We start from the raw sequence: 16,707 nt of genomic DNA on the forward strand, positions 1-16,707 counted from the left end.
GAGCGAGGGGCTGCAGGGCAGAGGGTGGCCTGACCGCACGGGTGGGATCTGAGCTCCTGGCATTTAAAAATCACTTCACTCTCCCCACGACAAAAGTGCGCTCCTTCCATGGAACTAGGGAAACACAGAGAATGCAACGAATCGATACGCATCCACGAAGCTCCTCACAGATTGCTTCCAGGCCACGGAAGCCAAGTGATGGTCCACTGTGATGGACGTGGCTGGGCTGAGTCCCCCCGGGCCGCCCCTTCCCGGCTCAGCCTCCTTGCCGACCAGGGGTGTCGGGGCTTCTCTGCTGAGGGTGGTCAGGCTCCTCAGATGCACCTTGGACCATGGGGGCTGGTGGCTGGCGGCTGAGACCCCCCGGGCTGCCTCAGTTTCCCCTTTTCCTTCTCACCCCCGGTGCTCACCTTCCTCTGCCCTCCGTGGGTGGGCTGGTGGCCAGGAGGGCAGGTGGGGGGTCTGGGGCTGCAATGGGACCCAAGCTTGGTGCCGTCTGCAGGGGGTGCCCTCCGCACGCTCTGTCTGGTTCTTGGCTCGGCCCTGGGGTTCAGGGCAGTCACTTGAAAGCCTCTCCCGCAGGCCTCCCGAGGTCGTGGACCCCTGGATGCGAATAAACGGGGAGGGGGGGAGGGAGAAGGCAGCGTGCGCGGCAGGCAGCATGGCTGTGGTGCCGCGTGGCCAGAGTTGGGGCAGATGCGGCTCCTCTCCATGGACGGGCCGGTCGTATCGCAGAGGAGCTCCAACAGGGAAGGGGTTCTGGACGTTCGATCAGCGTTGGTCTATTAGGTTTTTACTTTTTTCTTCAACTTCTTCCTTGAAAAAGAGGAAGAGAGCTGAAAGGGGTGCTTTCCCCACAGCAGCGGCTGCGCTGGGGTCTGCATCTGGGCGGCCTGGGCTCTGTCTGGGAGGGGCTGGGAGGAAAGTGCTTTCTGGTCTACAGTGGATGAGGACAGAGAGGGATCTCTTCTCCCCGTCCCCAGTCGCCCTACGCACAACTCTGCTCCCGCCACAGCCAGCCCTGGCTTTTAGGGAGGGGGCATTTCTCCTACAGTGTCTCTGGTCCCCAGGTGTTGCTGCAGAGGGCACCGGGGCGGGGCAGATGCTGGGTTCTTTCCCACTGAGGATGGCGTCCAGCACAGGGACGGGTCCCCCGTGAAGGCCTCTCGAGGGAAGAGCCACGCCCCCCCCCGCCCCACCGTGCTTTGTTGCTCAGGACACAGCTGGTGTCGGCATCAGCGCTCCACTGTAGCCGACCCCAAACCTCGGTTCACAGAGACTCAGATGCCTTCATCTAGAATTTTCAAAGACTCTAAGGTCATCTTTTTCCGTGTGTGTAGACAGACTCCATCAGAGTCTCATCTGAATCCAGGTGAGGCCTGAGTACGGGGCAGAGGAGCGATCCAGCCTTAGATCAGGGGTATTTCTGAGCTTAAAGGAACCTCAGGGTGCCCTGTCTCATCTGCCCTGGGGTGGAATGGAGGCCTGGCGGAGTTAACCCCCCAGTCAGAGGGCTGGGGAGTGGGGAGCCCATCGGTTCCCTCTTGGTAAAGGAGAGGCCACCATGATACTTGTCCACGTGTGTGGCCCTGTCCTTCCTAAGAGCCTCTCCCAGGCCATCCACTCACCCCAAGATGTGGGAAGTTGTTTCCAGGCCACGGAAGCCAAGTGACGGTCCACAGGTCCAGGAACCTCCGGACGCTGCCACCCCGACCCTCGGGAGGAGGAGTCGCCAAGTCGCACCCCTGGCCACACCCCTCAGCTCGGAAAGGGCTGCAGCTGGGCCCGGATGCGGGGCCTCCCAGCCCGGGGACCCTGAGCCCCAGGTAAGGGAGAGGAAGTCTCGAGGGTGCCCTGCCGCCCTACTCAGCGCACGTTTCTAGGCTTCAGTTTTCCCAGCACAGTCATCGTTCACTTCTTCCTTCTTTGACTACTGGCCGGAATAAAGGAGCGATGCTTTAGAGCACTGATCCAGCCTGGTGCAGGGGGCAGCTTTGATGGCTGGGCTTCAACTGGTGGGGAGGGGATGCAGGACAGGGCGGTGCTGTCGGCTCTGACCCCACACGTCACCCCTCTCTGGGGGCTTGCCCTGCCGCCATTGCCTCTTTTTGAAGGTACTTTTGATATTTTGTGTTGGTCAGCCCGCGCTGGCGGCCCCTGTCTGGGCGCGAGGCCCGACTTTCCCACCGTGACCAGCAGAGGGCGCTCTGACTCCACTCAGGGGAGTTTCTCCTGCCAGCCCGGCTGCATCTCCGTGATGCTGGATCCCGGGAAACTTTCTCGGCGAGCAGGCGGAACCAGAGGCATGGTGCCACCCTGAGCCAGCAAGTCCGCAGCCCAGCCCTCTGCTCCCAGCCACCTCCTGCACTTGGCGCTTCTGCTGCCCGGGGCAGCGTCGAAGGGAAGGAGGCTGCCCGGAAGTCCCAGCGAGAAGCGGAGCGGCTGCAGGCTCGGGAGGGCAGGCGCCGTCCCGGGAAGGCAAGAGACGGGGCCGGCCGGGCCAGCCGGAGCGCGTCCGCGGAAGGGGCGGCGGCCGCCCGATGCTGGCAGCGGTGGGGCACTGACCCGCAGAGCCCCGGGCTCGGGAAGGTTGGCTGTGCCCTCCCACGTAGGCCACGGAGTAACACCACCAGCAGCAGGGGGAGCGCTCAGGTCCAGCTCCACCTGGCGGTCCCGTGCTGATGCCAACGCTTTGGGGCTCTTTCTGAAACAGCCCCCCTTCCACGCCCACGTCTCTGCCCAGGCTCCTGCTTTCTTGGCCCATGTGTGGCCTGCCTGTTGGGTCTGGCTGGAGGGTTTCGGCTGGGATTCTGATGACTTGGACCCGCAGGGTGACAGACACAGGGACCCGGGGCCCAAAGCTCCTTCCAAAGACACCGGGTTTGTTTTGCTGCCTTTTGGTTGTGAGGCTCAGAAAGGGAAGCCTTGAGCCTTTCTGGGGGGGGGGGGGGTCTGGAGAAAGGGAATTTCCCGACTGGGATGAGGCTTGGCGTCCAGCTGAAAGGGCATCACCTTCCCCTGGAAGCAAACACCCAGGCCCTCACCTGGGACGTGGAAGTTTCCACCCAGGAACCGGTTCAGTTGTACGGGGGAAATCCTTGGGTTTTCAGCATAATATTTCTTCGAATTGATCATTTCAGATTTCTTGAGCTTCTTATTTCAACCAGTTTCCCCCTTCTGGAAGCATAGCTGCCCTCATCCTGAAAACCAAAGACACCCATTGAAAACGCCAGCCTCATGCAGTTTCCCTGTCTTCTTGGTGGGCCCAGAGCTTGTTTATAGAACGGGAATTACTGTCAGTTTCTTCTTCCTTTGAGAAAATCAGGCTCGGCCAAGAAAAGCCAAGAAGGTTCCCTCCAAACACGGGCTTCCTATTTCCCCCTGGGGGCGAATTGCACTAGGTTGGGGTGAAGCCTGCATGGCTTCTGGCCCCGCTCGCTTGTGGGTCTCTACAGGTGGGTGTCTCCTGTTCACCTCCAGGCTAGCATAGGGTTCACCTGTCACACCACCAGGTCTTGCTGGATCTGTTACCCCGGCAAGTAGCGATGGGAGCCACCTTTGAATTCCAATAGCGAGTGAGCTGTGCTGGCCTCACCCCACTACGTTCCGGCCCCACCACAGCGGGCTGGGTTTCCATGAGATCCTAGGTGGGGGTTGGCGAACGTTCTCTGTCAAGACCCGGCTAGTACATACTTCAGACTCTGTGGGCTGCGTGGTCCCTGATGCAGCTTCTCAGGAGCCGTGGGAGCCTGAAGGCCCCCCCCCCCCCGGGACAGCAGGCAGAGGAGTGAGCCAGCCTGGGGGTGGGGTGGGGGGAGTAAGATTCCAAGAGGAACTTGCTGATGGAAGCTGAGTTACAGATTTTATAGAATTTTCACATATGGAATATTCTTCTTTAGCTGTTTTATTTTCAACCATTTAAAACGTAAAACCCGATCTCAGCTTGTGGGCTGTATAAAAACGGGCTGCTGTCCAGATTTGTCCCTGGGGCCATGGTTGGCCGATAAGAAACTATGAAGGTCGCTTCCCGGGACGTCTCAGCCCCCTTGAGTGGACGCTTCTTTCACAAGGATAGACCGGCCACTTTTCTGCGTCACTGGGGCACCCAGATGCTTCCCCCCCGCCCCCCAGCCCTGGAGCTGGCTCCCAGGCAGGCACTTGGTTGCTTTCTTGCCAAATCTTGCAACCAGCCGGCATTCTTTGCATGTCAGCCCAGTATTTCCCATGTGGATGTGATGCTGACAGCAAAGGGTCTCCACCAGGAGAGGATGGGGCTGCCTCCCTCCCCCACACACACGCCACCGCGTGCCGGCAGCTTCCCCAGATGGACGGGCCTCGTGCTTTGTCCCACACGCAAGAGCCCGTCACCACCCCTGATGGATCCGAAGTGTGCACTCTCAGTGACATTTCTTCTTTCACATATTTGGGACAACCTGGTGGAAGAAAACGGGAGTTGCCGATGACAGGATGGGACGGGAATTTTGCCACAGAACAGACACGGCACAAAGTCTCTGTAACTTCTTTAATTATTCAAACAACAGAGCACAAAGATAACAGTTTCAAGTACATTCTGGTACGCGTGTTTGACAGGAATAGATATGCAATTAGTCACGAGGGAGGCCGGCGGCAACACCACACACACGCTTGGCACAAACGCTTGGTCCTGTCAACCCTGAAGATGGAGAAGTGGGCCCTCGTCCGGCAGCAGTGCTGCACCTGCCCGATGCCCTGCACTTCCTTTCTCTACGCGGCGGACGTGAAAAAGAGAATTCTCACTATAAAGCTGCGAAGGGTCTTAAAAGGTGGGGAGGGAGGCAGGGAAACAGGCGAGGGTGCCACAACCTCGCCCGGCCAGGAGGGGGCGCTGCCAGGGACCTTCGGCAGGCCAACACCTGACCTTCCTCTCTGACCGCTAACTAGTCCGGGGGCTCAGTCTGGCCAGAGCTGCTGGTGTGCTGCGTGCTCCTGGTTTGACTTAACACTCAGACCTGAACAGTCATCAGAACAGAAACCACCAACCTTACCAGGGATCGTAACCCTGCTGACCACCTAGGAGACCAAGGGGGACCAGGGACCACTCCTGCCCGGAGGGTGAGCTCTGGCCCCAGCGCCACCCATCGGGGCCCCCGGCCTCCTGGAGGGCCACATCTCACCAGACCTCAGCACAGAAGCCCCCCCCAGGGACCTGAGCCCTAGCCTCAGAAGCAGCTTCTCCAGACCCTGACCAGGTGGGACCGAGACTGGCCCGAGGCCGTCGAGTTCCATTCGGTTCCCCTAAACCCAGGCCCGCCTTGTTTAATCTTCTGGGAGGCCCTGAGGCCACACGGCCCACCTTCCCAAAGCTCAGCCTCAGAGGCATGTGGGCCCAGAGCGCAGAGCGGGACAGCAGCCTTCACTAAACCAAAGCCCTCAGAGTGAGCGCCCGGGGCGGCCGAGCCTATGACACAGCAACAGGCACGGAGGACTGTCTCCCCGGCCCTGCCAACACAGGGCACTGGCCCCAGGGCGCCCGCAGAAGGAGGACCACGACCTAGGGACAAACGTCCTCACCTGACAACCACTCAAGACAGACAACTTGGAGACGGCAGCGTGGCCCGAGGACCCCGGCACCCTGAGGCTCTAGTGGGTGTGACGGGAGAGGAGGGAAGGCCGGGCCGCACAGAGCAGGCAGGGAACACATCCTCCTGCAGACCGTCAACACCTGGCCCTCTCCTTGGGGACCCTTCTGAAAAGGGCACCCCAGGACTTCAGAAAGCAGTTAGGACCTCCTCCCTGCAAGGCCAGGGGGACAGTGCACCCCAACCTGGGTCAACCAAGTGGAGGGAACAAAGTCGGCCACCAGTGACGCGGGGCCTGGGGAGGAAGTTCTGGGTGACTGCCCCAGGCCATCTCCTCCAGGCAGCCACCGAGGCTGTGCTGGTTAAGCTGGGGGAGGTGAGGGCAGAAGGGCACCCAGCACGGCACCGCCATCCTTTGAGTAGAGAGACTTTCACACAATAAATACAAACAGAGCTGAGGTTTCTCCAGTGACGAAAACAAACAAGTCGATTCGGTTACCTACGTAAGTGGATCTGAATTCACAGTATAAGCAACACATCTAAATATAATACTGGGAACTCCTGTCAGCACTAGGTTTCCCAAACAAAGAAGCCAAAAAAAGGAAAGAAAAAGGGCTGCAACAGGAATTCTTAGTTATTATATACTAACCAGGCTGTGCGTGGCACATTTTATTTCTATAAAACTATTACAAAATATTCAAAAATACATTTTAGTAAATTTACAGCAGTTATTTCTCAATTTATTAATGCAAAAACATCCTTTGTTTTTCTCTGTACAAACTACAGGCTCCATCCTTGTGGGATCATCACTATGTGCGCTTTTAAAAAATATTATTTTCTAATAAATTCTTTGAAGTTAAAAATAACAGAGTTCTTCCAGTTTGTCCAAGAAAAAAAAAAGTGTATGTGTGTGTGTGAGTGTGTAACAGTCTTGACTTCCAAGAATGTGGCCAAAATGGTGATGACAAAGCAAATATTCAACCCAGAAGACAAAACAGGAGATGGCTGTTACATTGGAAACTAGTTAAATTAAAATAATATATTTTCATATTTTACACTATTTCAAAAATGAAATGTAATTCAGTTAAGTATTGATCTCTCAAAAATCTAATTTACAATTCTGTGTATAAAAATATAATTTGTGGACCCCCATGAAGCATGTTTTAGTTTACACTTGCTGAAAAGCAGGAGCGTTGCAAACGAGGAATGGAGAGGACAGAATTTTGCTTTCTGAAAGTCAGGACGAGGGACATGTAGAAAAATAGACTCTGAGCGGGTCGCTTGGCTTCACAAAATAATCTTTCCCCCTGTGAGTACAGTTCACATGATAATAAATTATCCAAGAAACAAACTATTTAAGGCTCTTGAAGGTCCGGTTCATATTATTTTAAAACATCTATTCATACCAAACAAATAAATAGCCAGGAGAGGTGAAAAAATAACCAAAATTAAACAGGAATCAAAAAATTCAAAAATATATATATATAAACTAAACACAACAACAGAATTTCTCGGGGTCTTTGATTCCTTATAGTCTACTTTGGACTGTCCTACTTTTTTATTATTATTAATTATTATTATAATTAAAGTCTCATTTCGTGCGCTTTTTCCGTGTGTCATTTGCGGTATCTCGCCCCTCCCCCCGCCCGCCCCGCCCCGCCCCCTCCCGGTGCCCTCCCCGGCCCCCTGGCCTTCAGCTGGACTTGACCGCCATGCCGAGCGGGTGCAAGGCCTCGCTGTCCAACAGCCAGGTGCCTATTTGGTAGAGCAGCTGCGAGTACCAGTGGATGCCCGAGGCGCCTGGCGCGTCGGTCGCACCTGGCACAGCCGGCGCACCTGGCGCGGCCGGGGGCACGCGGCCGCCGCCCCCGCCCCCGCCGCGGTCCGTGCGCGAGGGCGCCAGCGCGGCCAGGAGCGCGTGCGCCAGGCGGTAGGGCGCGAAGGCCCGGTGCGCCCAGTTGTGCTCCTCTATGACCGCGTAGCACGACGCCAGCACCCGGTTGATGAGGATGGTGCCCTGCGCCGTCAGCGGCGCGTACGCGCCCGTGCTCTCCTCGCGCAGCGTCACGCTGTGCACGGCGGCCGGCAGGAGCCGCCGATCCCCGCCGCGCTCGGCCACCACGTACACGTGCTGGCCAGGGCGCACGCTGCTGGCGAAGAGCGCCCGGCGCTCCGGCGCGCCCCCAGGCGGCCGCCCGGCGCCCGACAGCGCCTCGGGCTCCCGGCCGGCCGAGCCGTTGTGCGGCGCGACAAAGAGCAGGTGCGCGGCGGTGAGCAGCAGACGCTCGCGAGGCTCCCGGGTCTCGATCGCGTAGAAGACCTTCTTGGCGCCGTGGTCGCGGTCCAGGAAGGTGAGGAAGTCGCTGTAGAGCAGCCGGCCCTCGTCGTCGGCAGCCAGCACGCGGTCTCCGGGGCGCAGGTCCTTCACCAGCTTGGTGCCGCCCTGCTCCAGGTGCACCGTGGCCGAGCCCGGGAAGCAGCCGCCCGATTTGGCCGCCACCGAGTTCTCTGCGGGGGGAGAGAAGGGAGAGAAGAGGAGACAGGGCGGTGAGTCCCGAGAGGAAGACGCGACTGGGAAGGGGGGCGCACGCTTGGTGTCCCGCGCGCCCAGACCGAGGAAGCGCGTGGCTCCGGGGAGAGGTGCCGGGCTGGTCCCGCGCGGACCTCCCTCTCCCCATCCCCCGCCGCCTCGGTGACCAAATTCAGACGCAGACGCATTCCTTAACGACTCTCTTAGGATTGGACTGGCGGTGACAAAGGTCGATTGGCGTCTCCGGCGGGAGGCCGGTTACACTCCTTCCCTTTCGCCTCCCCCCTCCCCCGCCCCTCCCCCTCCCCCGCCGGCTCAGCACACACCCAACCTCGCCACGAATTCAGAGGGTATTTGTTCTCCACTTGGATTCCTCAGGAAGCCTCCTTGAGCTCACCCGGGCGCCGGGGCGCACCCTCCTTTGCTCCCGCCTCCGGCGTGGGGCGCGGCGCCCCCTCGTGCGCTCCGCACCCGGGCTGCACGGCGGGGACCCTCGGCCGCTCCCCGCGCCCCACCCGCCCGCCCCCAGCGCCCAGCGGGGAGCCTTGGTGTCGGCTGGTTGGTGTCGGCCGGTTGGGGGCGAGGGCGGGGCTGAAAAATAGCTGTAGTAGTTGTAGCAACTGGACAAACATTCCAGAGAATTGGCCGAGGTGTGAAAATCGGGGCTTGTGCGGATCTTCTAATTAAAATCCAATAAAGGGCTCGCCATTGTCATTGTAATTTCTGCAACAAATGGGAGGCGCTCTTGGAAGAGGGGCTCCTTCCATCCCCCCACCCCTTCCCGGCTCCCTCTCTCTCCAGCTCTTGGGCCGCCCCCTCCCTATTTGCTCAGGTGCAACCCCCCCGCCGCACCCCCGGCGATTCACACGCGGGCTCTCCAGAAGCCCGGGCCTCACAAGCACTATTTGCACAGCCAGGCCTCTCTTCCAAGCACTCGAGATGTGTATTTGAATTTTAAATGGCGGGGCCTGCTCCGAGCTCTGGAAGCGCCGGGTTCTCAAGGCCCCTTGACTACCCGCTTTCTCCGGCCTCTGTCGCTCTCTGAGGCTCACTGTCCCGAGGACAATAATCGGAGTCGGGCGGCGCGCAGGGGGCCGTGGAGGAGGGGCGGGGACGTCCCCGTCTTCTTTGCATTCCAATCTCCGGGATCCTGCTTTTTGCAAATAGAGATCGCGAGAAAGAATCTTCCTGCTGGAATTACTGAGGGCTTTTAATCTTCTCATCGTTTTCTCCGGCATGAAGTGCGGGGCCGGCCTTTGGAGGCCCGACATAGCCGCCCGGAATGCGCCCGGGACGCAGGCGAGCCCGAGGCGTCGAGTCGCACGACCCTGCTTGACACGCACCGCCCCGCGCCCGGCCCGTGTGCGCGGAATGCCAATGAGCGGCTCTGCGCGCCGGGCCCGGCTCCCCCGGCGGGGTCCCGGGCCGGACGACCGCTGCTCTTTTGCGAGGAGACCTCGAGGGACCCCCGCCAGGGGGACCCCGCGGACAGGGGTGGCCCGGAGCCGGCGGCGCGCCGCGCCGCGCCGCCATTTAGGAGCCCCGCGAAGTCGGGGCGCGCCTCCCCGCCCTGCTGGCGTCTGAGACCCTTTCCCGGGCTCTAAGCCCAGACCTTCTCCCCAGGCTTCCACACCTTTTCTTTCTGTTGTTACAGGAGGCCACTCTTTTCCTTACCTCCAAAGTGTGCCTCGACACCTTGAAAGTGTTTTTCTACTAACATACGCTATTAAAATACAGTTTAGGTGACAAACAGGCGAAACTGGGGGCGGGGGGAGGCGCAGTTCCTCCGAAATTCACTGTGAACTGTCTTGCTAAACGCGCCGGCTTCTGCCGAGAGTTGGAGAGACCTGCTTCAGTGGAGCTGGGGCCTGTGCGCGCGCGCGCCTTCCTTCCGGAGCTGTTCCTCGCCAGCAACAGCGTGTGGCGTTGCAGGCCCAGGGAAGTCAGCCTCACGGAGCAGGGCGGGGGCTCCAGCTGCAGGCTTGGCTTTCCTGGCCCTGCCTGTGGCTCAGGGCAGCCCAGCTGTTTCCTAGTAAGGACGGATGCTTCTGGGCTTGCGGCCTCCAGATGTTGGAAGTGGTAACTACCGGCTTTATTACCTCCCATCAGGCCTCTTCCCAAAGGCCGAGTGAGTTAAGTTAGTTCAGAATCCACAGGCTTCCACCCCGGGCAGAACCTCCTGTGCCGGGTACGGGCCGGTGGCCAGTGGTGAGTAGTTCATTCTTAAGCGCTATTGAGACAGAGGCTCTGGGCCAGAGCTGGCCGACTGGGCAGGGCTGCAGTCTCTCACCAGGACAGTCCCCCCGCGCCCCCCCCCCCCCCCCCCCCCGCTCCACCATCTTTCCTCCCTGTCTCTGCCACCTGCAGCGGGGACTCCGGAAACAGGGGTGGGGGAAGGCTCAAGAAGCCAGATGCCCTCTGCATCTGGGCTCAGAGAACGTGGGCCTCTGTGGCCTCAGAGGTAGGGACAGCTCCCGGCTGGGGACCGGGACAGGCCTCACGGAGTCTATTCCCGCCACAGAAACACCAGTCGTCACCCAGTCCCCTCCCTGTCTGCCCCCCTCCTCCCCACTTTCCTCCTTCCCGTGAGCCGGGCTTTGGGGCGCAGATCTGGAGCTGCTGGGGGGTGCTGTCGGCATGGGTGGGGTGGGCCCGCCCCCTCACCTGCTTTCACCGAGCAGTGGATGTGCGCTTTGGACTCGTAGTAGACCCAGTCGAAGCCGGCCTCCACAGCCAGGCGTGCCAGCATGCCGTACTTGCTGCGGTCGCGGTCCGAGGTGGTGATGTCCACTGCACGGCCCTCGTAGTGCAGCGACTCCTCTGAGTGGTGGCCGTCCTCATCCCAGCCCTCTGTCACCCGCAGCTTCACTCCTGGCCACTGGTTCATCACGGAGATGGCTAAGGCGTTCAACTTGTCCTTGCACCGCTGTGGAGAGAAGGGGGCACCCAGCGCCCGTGAGCGTCCGGGCCTGCCCCAACCCTACCCCTGGGCTGCTCTGCCCAGCCCCCCAGGATGCGGGCTGTGCGCAGAGGTAGGGAGACAAGGCCAGGCCTGGAACCGGCCGGCCTGTTCCGGAGAGGGGGAGCTCGGCTAGGGAGGAGGGGGTGGCATCGTAGGAGGAGGCACGTCCTCTCGGAGGCGACTTGAGCGCCTTTCTCCACACCTGAAATAGCAGAGCCCCCGTCACGGCCTGAGAGGCAGATGAAATGTCTGTCTTCGAAATAAGTAAACTGCGTGGTTTTGGACAGTGGCTGCAGCAGCCTCCAGGAGCACCCTAGGCTATGGCCCGCGTCCTCCTCCACGATGCCCTCCACGCCCCTGCCCTCTTCTGTGGCCCCATCGCTCCGCACCTGTGCAAGGCTCCACCCAACTCCCGGGACAAACTCCCTCTCAGGAGGCGGGAGAGAGGCCCCGGGTGCAACTTAGCCGCAGAAAGAAAAATACACGGTATACTTCTTACGGAGTTAAAAGCCTTGCCTTATCTCTGCCCTGCGCCTATCTGAGGTGAGAATTAAGCCAAAGGTAGAGAGGGTGGTGGGACCCTGATAGCAGCTGAAGGGGTGGGGGAACCAGAAGTGAAAGGCAACCAGGTGAGTTATAATTTTCAATAAGACCAGGGCCGGATGACAAACATTCTTTATCTGGACAGCCACATTCCTTTTCCCCGTGGAACTCTTTTCTCCCGGCTTTTCTGTGGTCTGATTGTGTCCCTTGTTTTCCTTAACCTGTCCCCTCCCCCCCTCTTGTTTTCTTGGCCGGCGCAGAATGGTGTCCTGCAAGTTTGAAGAGCCAACTTAAGAGGTGGAGGGGGGGAGGGGAGGGGAGGGGAGGGGAGGGGGAGGGGAGCCAGAAAGGCCTGGGGCCTCTGAGCTCTTGCCTTAGGGAGGCTTCTTCTGGAAACCGCCCTTGGGGTTCCCCCCACCTCCCACAAGGAAGCTGCCAGTAGGAGCAAAGAAGCGGTGAATAGGCGGGACTCAAGCCAGGGTAAAGCTGTGGGAGTTCCCATATAATTCTCGGGTCCCATTCAGACAAGGATGCAGGAAAGAGTCGAATCACGTGCGTGTTTGTGTTCACAGTGACTCGCTGGGCGTTCATACTGCGGCTGGTGCGGGGTTGGAAAAAGGGGAGGTGGTGACAAAGTCATGATGGGGGCGTCCCCCAGAGAGGCAGACTCAGGAGGGATAGGGGACAATTCCAAGTTGACTTCTGCAGAGGGTAGGGCTGATATCCGGGCGGGGACCCCGGTTACCGAGATGACCAGCCGGCCCCAGCAAGGACCCTATTATAGCCTGGGGGAACTCTTTCTTACAGAGCGCGGGGGAGGCGGAGGGCTGGGCAAGGCCGCTGCCGCGTTTTCAGGGGATGCGACCGATTGCGCGACAGGAAAAGACCTGTGTAGTTGGCAGCAGTAAAAACCAGTATATGGTTGTAGAGTTAGACATACAGCAAGTGTGTGTGTGTGTGTGTGCGCGCGCGCGCGCGTGGTGGAGTGAGGGAGGGCAGAAGGCTAGGGGGCGGTCCTGGTAACAGGTCAGCGCTTGCAGGTTTCTAGGCCCGCCAACAGTTTTCTTAAAAAAAAAAAAAGTCAGAAGGACAGAGTTTGAGTGAGGTCATCTTGAGGATTGAATGCGTTTTACATGAAAATCAATCAGTAAACCAGGGTCAGTTTAGAGCCGGGATGTGGAACCGGCTGCGCAGGCGCACACCACCGACGCGCACACGCAGACACTCGCTTCCCGAGCCCCCATCGCAGCCCAGCTCCCTGCTTTCGGGGGGCAGATGAAGCTTTCAGTGGCTTCCCCCGGGGCCGCTGGCGAGGGGGAGGGCAGGAAGGGGAGCACGTGTACCATCCCCCAGCGTTCTGAGCTGCGCCACTCGGACAAGAGATGGAGACCCCAGGCGAGGAACCCAGGGCCGAGGCAGGCCCGGGCTCCGCCAGGCGCAACGCGGCCTCGGCCCGCGGCTGCAAGAGTCTCTGCGCCCCGGCCGGGCGGGATCGTCGCGGGCAGACCCGGGAAGCCCGGGCCGGTTATCAATTCACTGGGTCGTGTGCCGCGAATCAACCCCGCCTCTGTGCAGCCACCGTGAAGCCCAGAGGGGCCGACGGGCCCGGCTTTGTGTCGGCGGAGGCCAAGTTGTTCCCCACGCCCGAGCTCCCGCGCCACCTCCCCAGTCTGCGCAGCCGCTCCGCGCCCGGGAGCCGAGCAGGGACTGTCACCGCCGACGCCCACGGGCTTCCCCAGCGCGGGGGAGGGGGTGTCCCGACTTCAGAAGGGTCCCCTCGGGTCCCCGCACACACCTCTCGCCGCTCCTCCTCCCCCCTCCGGAAAACCAGGCCCCTCCCTTCAAACCCACACCTGAGCGCCGCTCCCCGGGGCCGCCACGCACCCGGAAATCTGCCCAACGTGGCGCCTCGGGCCGGTCCCCCGCGCAGCCCGCAGGCCGGCCCCTCGCGGCCTCCTGCCCCCTCGGAGCCCCTCGGCACCGCGGCCTGCGGGGAGAGCGTGTCTGTCTGCGCTTCCCCCTCTCGGAGTTAATATTAACCAGGGGCTCATGCGTTCCTGAACTGCTCTGAAAGTTCCACTGGGGACGATCTTGCCATGGTTGAGGGACTTGGGCGACAGTCACATTAGGGAGACAGAGACACGCAGAGACGGGGGAGGAGGGACACGCACCCGAGAGCAGAGTCTAGGTGGTTATCTTAAGTGGGGGGCCGGGGGGGGGAGCAGGTGCCCCAGGAGCCCGGGAGGCGTTGCCGCTTCCCCTTCCCCCGGCCCTGCCCTCACCTCCCAGGTCCCCCGCCTTCCCCACTTTAACTCTTAGGACCGGGGACGCAGGAAGGACGGGGAAGGGGTAAAGCAGGGGCCGCCTTTCAGGCCACCCCCCCTCCCCAGCCTCCAGGTTTTTAGGGCACGTTTTTGGGGCCCGTGGTACACGCCTGGCTTGGCTCTCCCCACCCCACTCCGACGTCGGCTGCCCCTCCCCCCTCCTTTTGTGCTGGGAACGGGAATAGCCACTGCCCAGGGAAAAAAGTATTTGTTTTCGTTTCGTTCGTCTGAGGGAAGTTGACAGAAGGTCAGAAGTTCAAATGCTGCCAGCGCACGCTGCGGCCAGAGCGGCCGGGCGCCGGGCCGCGCGGCTGTAGGTCCCGGCGGGGCGGCCGGGGGCGGCGGGGCGAGGGACCCGGCGGGGGGCTCGGGCCGGGCGCCCAGGCCCGCGAGGCGCCTCCGCCCTGGAACCGGCTTCTCCCTCCCGCCCGGGCCCTCCGGGCCCGCCCGCGCCGCCTCGGCAGCCGGGCCGTCGGAGCGCCGCCGGGAGCCCTGGCCGAGCCCGCGCTCGGGCGCGTGGAGGGGCCGGCGGGCGGCCGCAGCCCAGCCCCGCGCGCACTGAAACCCGAGCCGCGAGATCGATAACCCGGGAGTAAGTGGAGCCGAGATGCGTCTGCCCGGGTGCGCGGCTCCGCGCGCTCGCACTTGTAGGCGGGGCGGCGAGGCCCGGGGCCCCGGGCAGGGCGCGGGCCGGGACCCGCTCCCTCCCGCGTCGGCCCGGCGCGGACCGCGGCGGCCGCTGAGCCCTCCGGCTCGGGGACCTGCGGCGTCCCCGCCCCCGCCGCTTTCTCTGGCCTCGCGCCCCTTTCCCCGGTGCCGAGGGATCCCGGGAAGGCCCCTGCCCTCCCGCCGGGACCGAGGGTGACCAGGGGGTCGGAGCCCCAGACGAGCTGGAGAAGCGCCCGCAGCCGGCCGCACGCGCAGGGCACCCCGCGGCCTGCGCAGAGTTAATTGCGGCTCGCGCTGCTCTCGGGCACAGGCGCGCGCGTCCACACTCGCGGTCCAGATTTAAGGTGGTCGGGAGCAGATGCGAGCGAGCCGGGGACGAGGACCCTCTCCTCCCCTCCCTCTCCGCCTCCGTCCGTCAGCTGGAGCCCGCTACCCCGCATGCCCCTGGCCTTCCTCGGCTCCGCAGCAAGGCCGGGCAACGGGCTGGGGAGCGGAGCGGCCGGGAGGTGTCTCCTCGGTCCCTCCCACCCCCAGCCTCCCCTGCACTTGCGCCCCGCCAGCGCCGCTCCGTCAGCTGCGGTGCGCTCCTGGCCCTAAAGGTAGGACTTGAATATTTTAATAGGGCAATAAAAAAGATGTTGACCTATATTTGCCAGGAAAGCCATTTCTAGCTTCAGTTATACGTGCCTGGAGTTGCAGAAAGTCTGCCATTGACGGGCAGATTGGCAGCCAGAAGTCTCAAACGGAGGCGGAGAGGGAGAGAGGAATGCGTGCTTTGCTTTGGTTCTTCTTTCCAGCCCCCCCTCCCGCTAATATCTAGTCGCTCCTAATTTCCTATGCAAGCAGGTTGAAAACTAGCGTGATGCAATGCCAGTAAGTTCTAAGTCCCTCCCCTCAAGTACCGCGGGCTCGGGAGAATAAGAGGGCATCCTTAAAGAAATATCGATACATTCACACTCTGATGGGCACAAGTGCCAGCGATGGAATCGCAGTGGAGCTATGTGATACGGTCAGGGACTAGCCCAGCCGCCTCTGGAGCCCCGACCTTTTGTCAGCCCGGCCTCCTGGCTTTTCCAGTTGAGGGTCTTTGGTGGGGGGCGGCGGGGGGGGTAGCAGTGGTGGGAAAGAAAAACACAGAGGAGAAGGGAAACGTGTAAGCGCCGAGGCTACACTTGTACAGTGATCTGGACGCCACTCTATGTTTATGGGGGGGATGCTTGCCCCCTCCCTCCATTCCCACTCCCAACTTGGAAAGGACAGATGCCCCCAAAGTGAAGGTCTCCCCAAGTTACAAGCCAGAGCTGAGGCAGGATGGGAAGGCCATCCCAGCAGGACAGATCAAATCAGGGCCATGCAAGGACCACATCTCCTAGCGTCCTTATGCCCACCCCCCAGCCTAAACTTCTCCGGCTGGACCCTTCGCCTCCATTCCCCTCCAGGAAGAGGAAGGGGTGGTAGGCCGGCAGGTGGGTGGGGAAGGAGAGGACAAAATCGGCTTTCTACCTGCCTGAAGAGCAAACAGACTGAACGGCATGGTTACACATAACCCCTTGGAAGCAACACATTCCACGCCCCGTGCTGGGTTTCTACCTGAGTCATCAGCCGGTCCGCTCCAGTGTTTTCTTCATCCTTAAATATGATGTCAGGGTTGTAATTGGGGGTGAGTTCCTTAAATCGCTCCGAGTTTCTGGTGATCTTCCCTTCATATCTTCCACTGGCCCCTAGGGTCTTCTCAGCCACGTTGGGGATGAACTGCTTGTAGGCTAAAGGGGTCAGTTTTTTTGGGTTCCGCCTCTTCCCAAATCCCCGGCCGGGTCCGCACGCAAGCCCCGAGCACATCAGCAGTGAGGAGACCAGCACCACCAGCAGACATCTCGCCAGCAGTAGCATCTCGTCCATGGAGCCCGGGGACCTCAAGGCTGGCCCGAGCAGGTCTGAGTGCGCGAGGGTGCGGGTGTGCGAGTGTGTGTGCCCGTGCGCTCTCCCTCCCTCGCTCGCTCCGGCTGGCTGCTGGCGCCCTCGCTCTCTGCCTCTCGCTCTTTCTCTTCCTATATAACCTTGCCCGCCGCCGCTGCGGGGGACTCGCCACCGATCCCCACCCAGACGGGGGCTGGAACGGCA

At 61.1% G+C, this 16,707-nt stretch overlaps 1 protein-coding gene across 1 annotated transcript; it reads right to left on the bottom strand.

Moving 5' to 3' along the window:
- Positions 1 to 7,251: 7,251 nt before the first annotated feature.
- SHH (sonic hedgehog signaling molecule) lies at positions 7,252 to 16,485 on the bottom strand. The gene is made up of 3 exons (XM_060020087.1): positions 16,177 to 16,485; positions 10,753 to 11,014; positions 7,252 to 8,066 (listed from the first exon to the last, which is right to left on the bottom strand). Exons 1-3 carry the CDS (start codon positions 16,483 to 16,485, stop codon positions 7,252 to 7,254), a joined length of 1,386 nt encoding a protein of 461 aa, XP_059876070.1.
- Between the last annotated feature and the right edge of the window lie 222 nt (positions 16,486 to 16,707).

The sequence above is a fragment of the Delphinus delphis genome, chromosome 9 (genome assembly GCF_949987515.2).
Source record: "Delphinus delphis chromosome 9, mDelDel1.2, whole genome shotgun sequence".
Lineage (NCBI taxonomy): Eukaryota > Metazoa > Chordata > Mammalia > Artiodactyla > Delphinidae > Delphinus > Delphinus delphis.

What these genes read in the sequence shown, in the direction of transcription:
- SHH (XM_060020087.1), bottom strand. Translation starts at nt 16,485, where the DNA reads ATGGACGAGATGCTACTGCTGGCGAGATGTCTGCTGGTGGTGCTGGTC. An exon ending in CGGACCGGCTGATGACTCAG is followed by an intron (nt 11,015 to 16,176) that starts GTAGAAACCCAG and finishes TTCTCTCCACAG; the next exon opens with CGGTGCAAGGACAAGTTGAA. An exon ending in CCACTGCTCGGTGAAAGCAG is followed by an intron (nt 8,067 to 10,752) that starts GTGAGGGGGCGG and finishes CTCCCCCCGCAG; the next exon opens with AGAACTCGGTGGCGGCCAAA.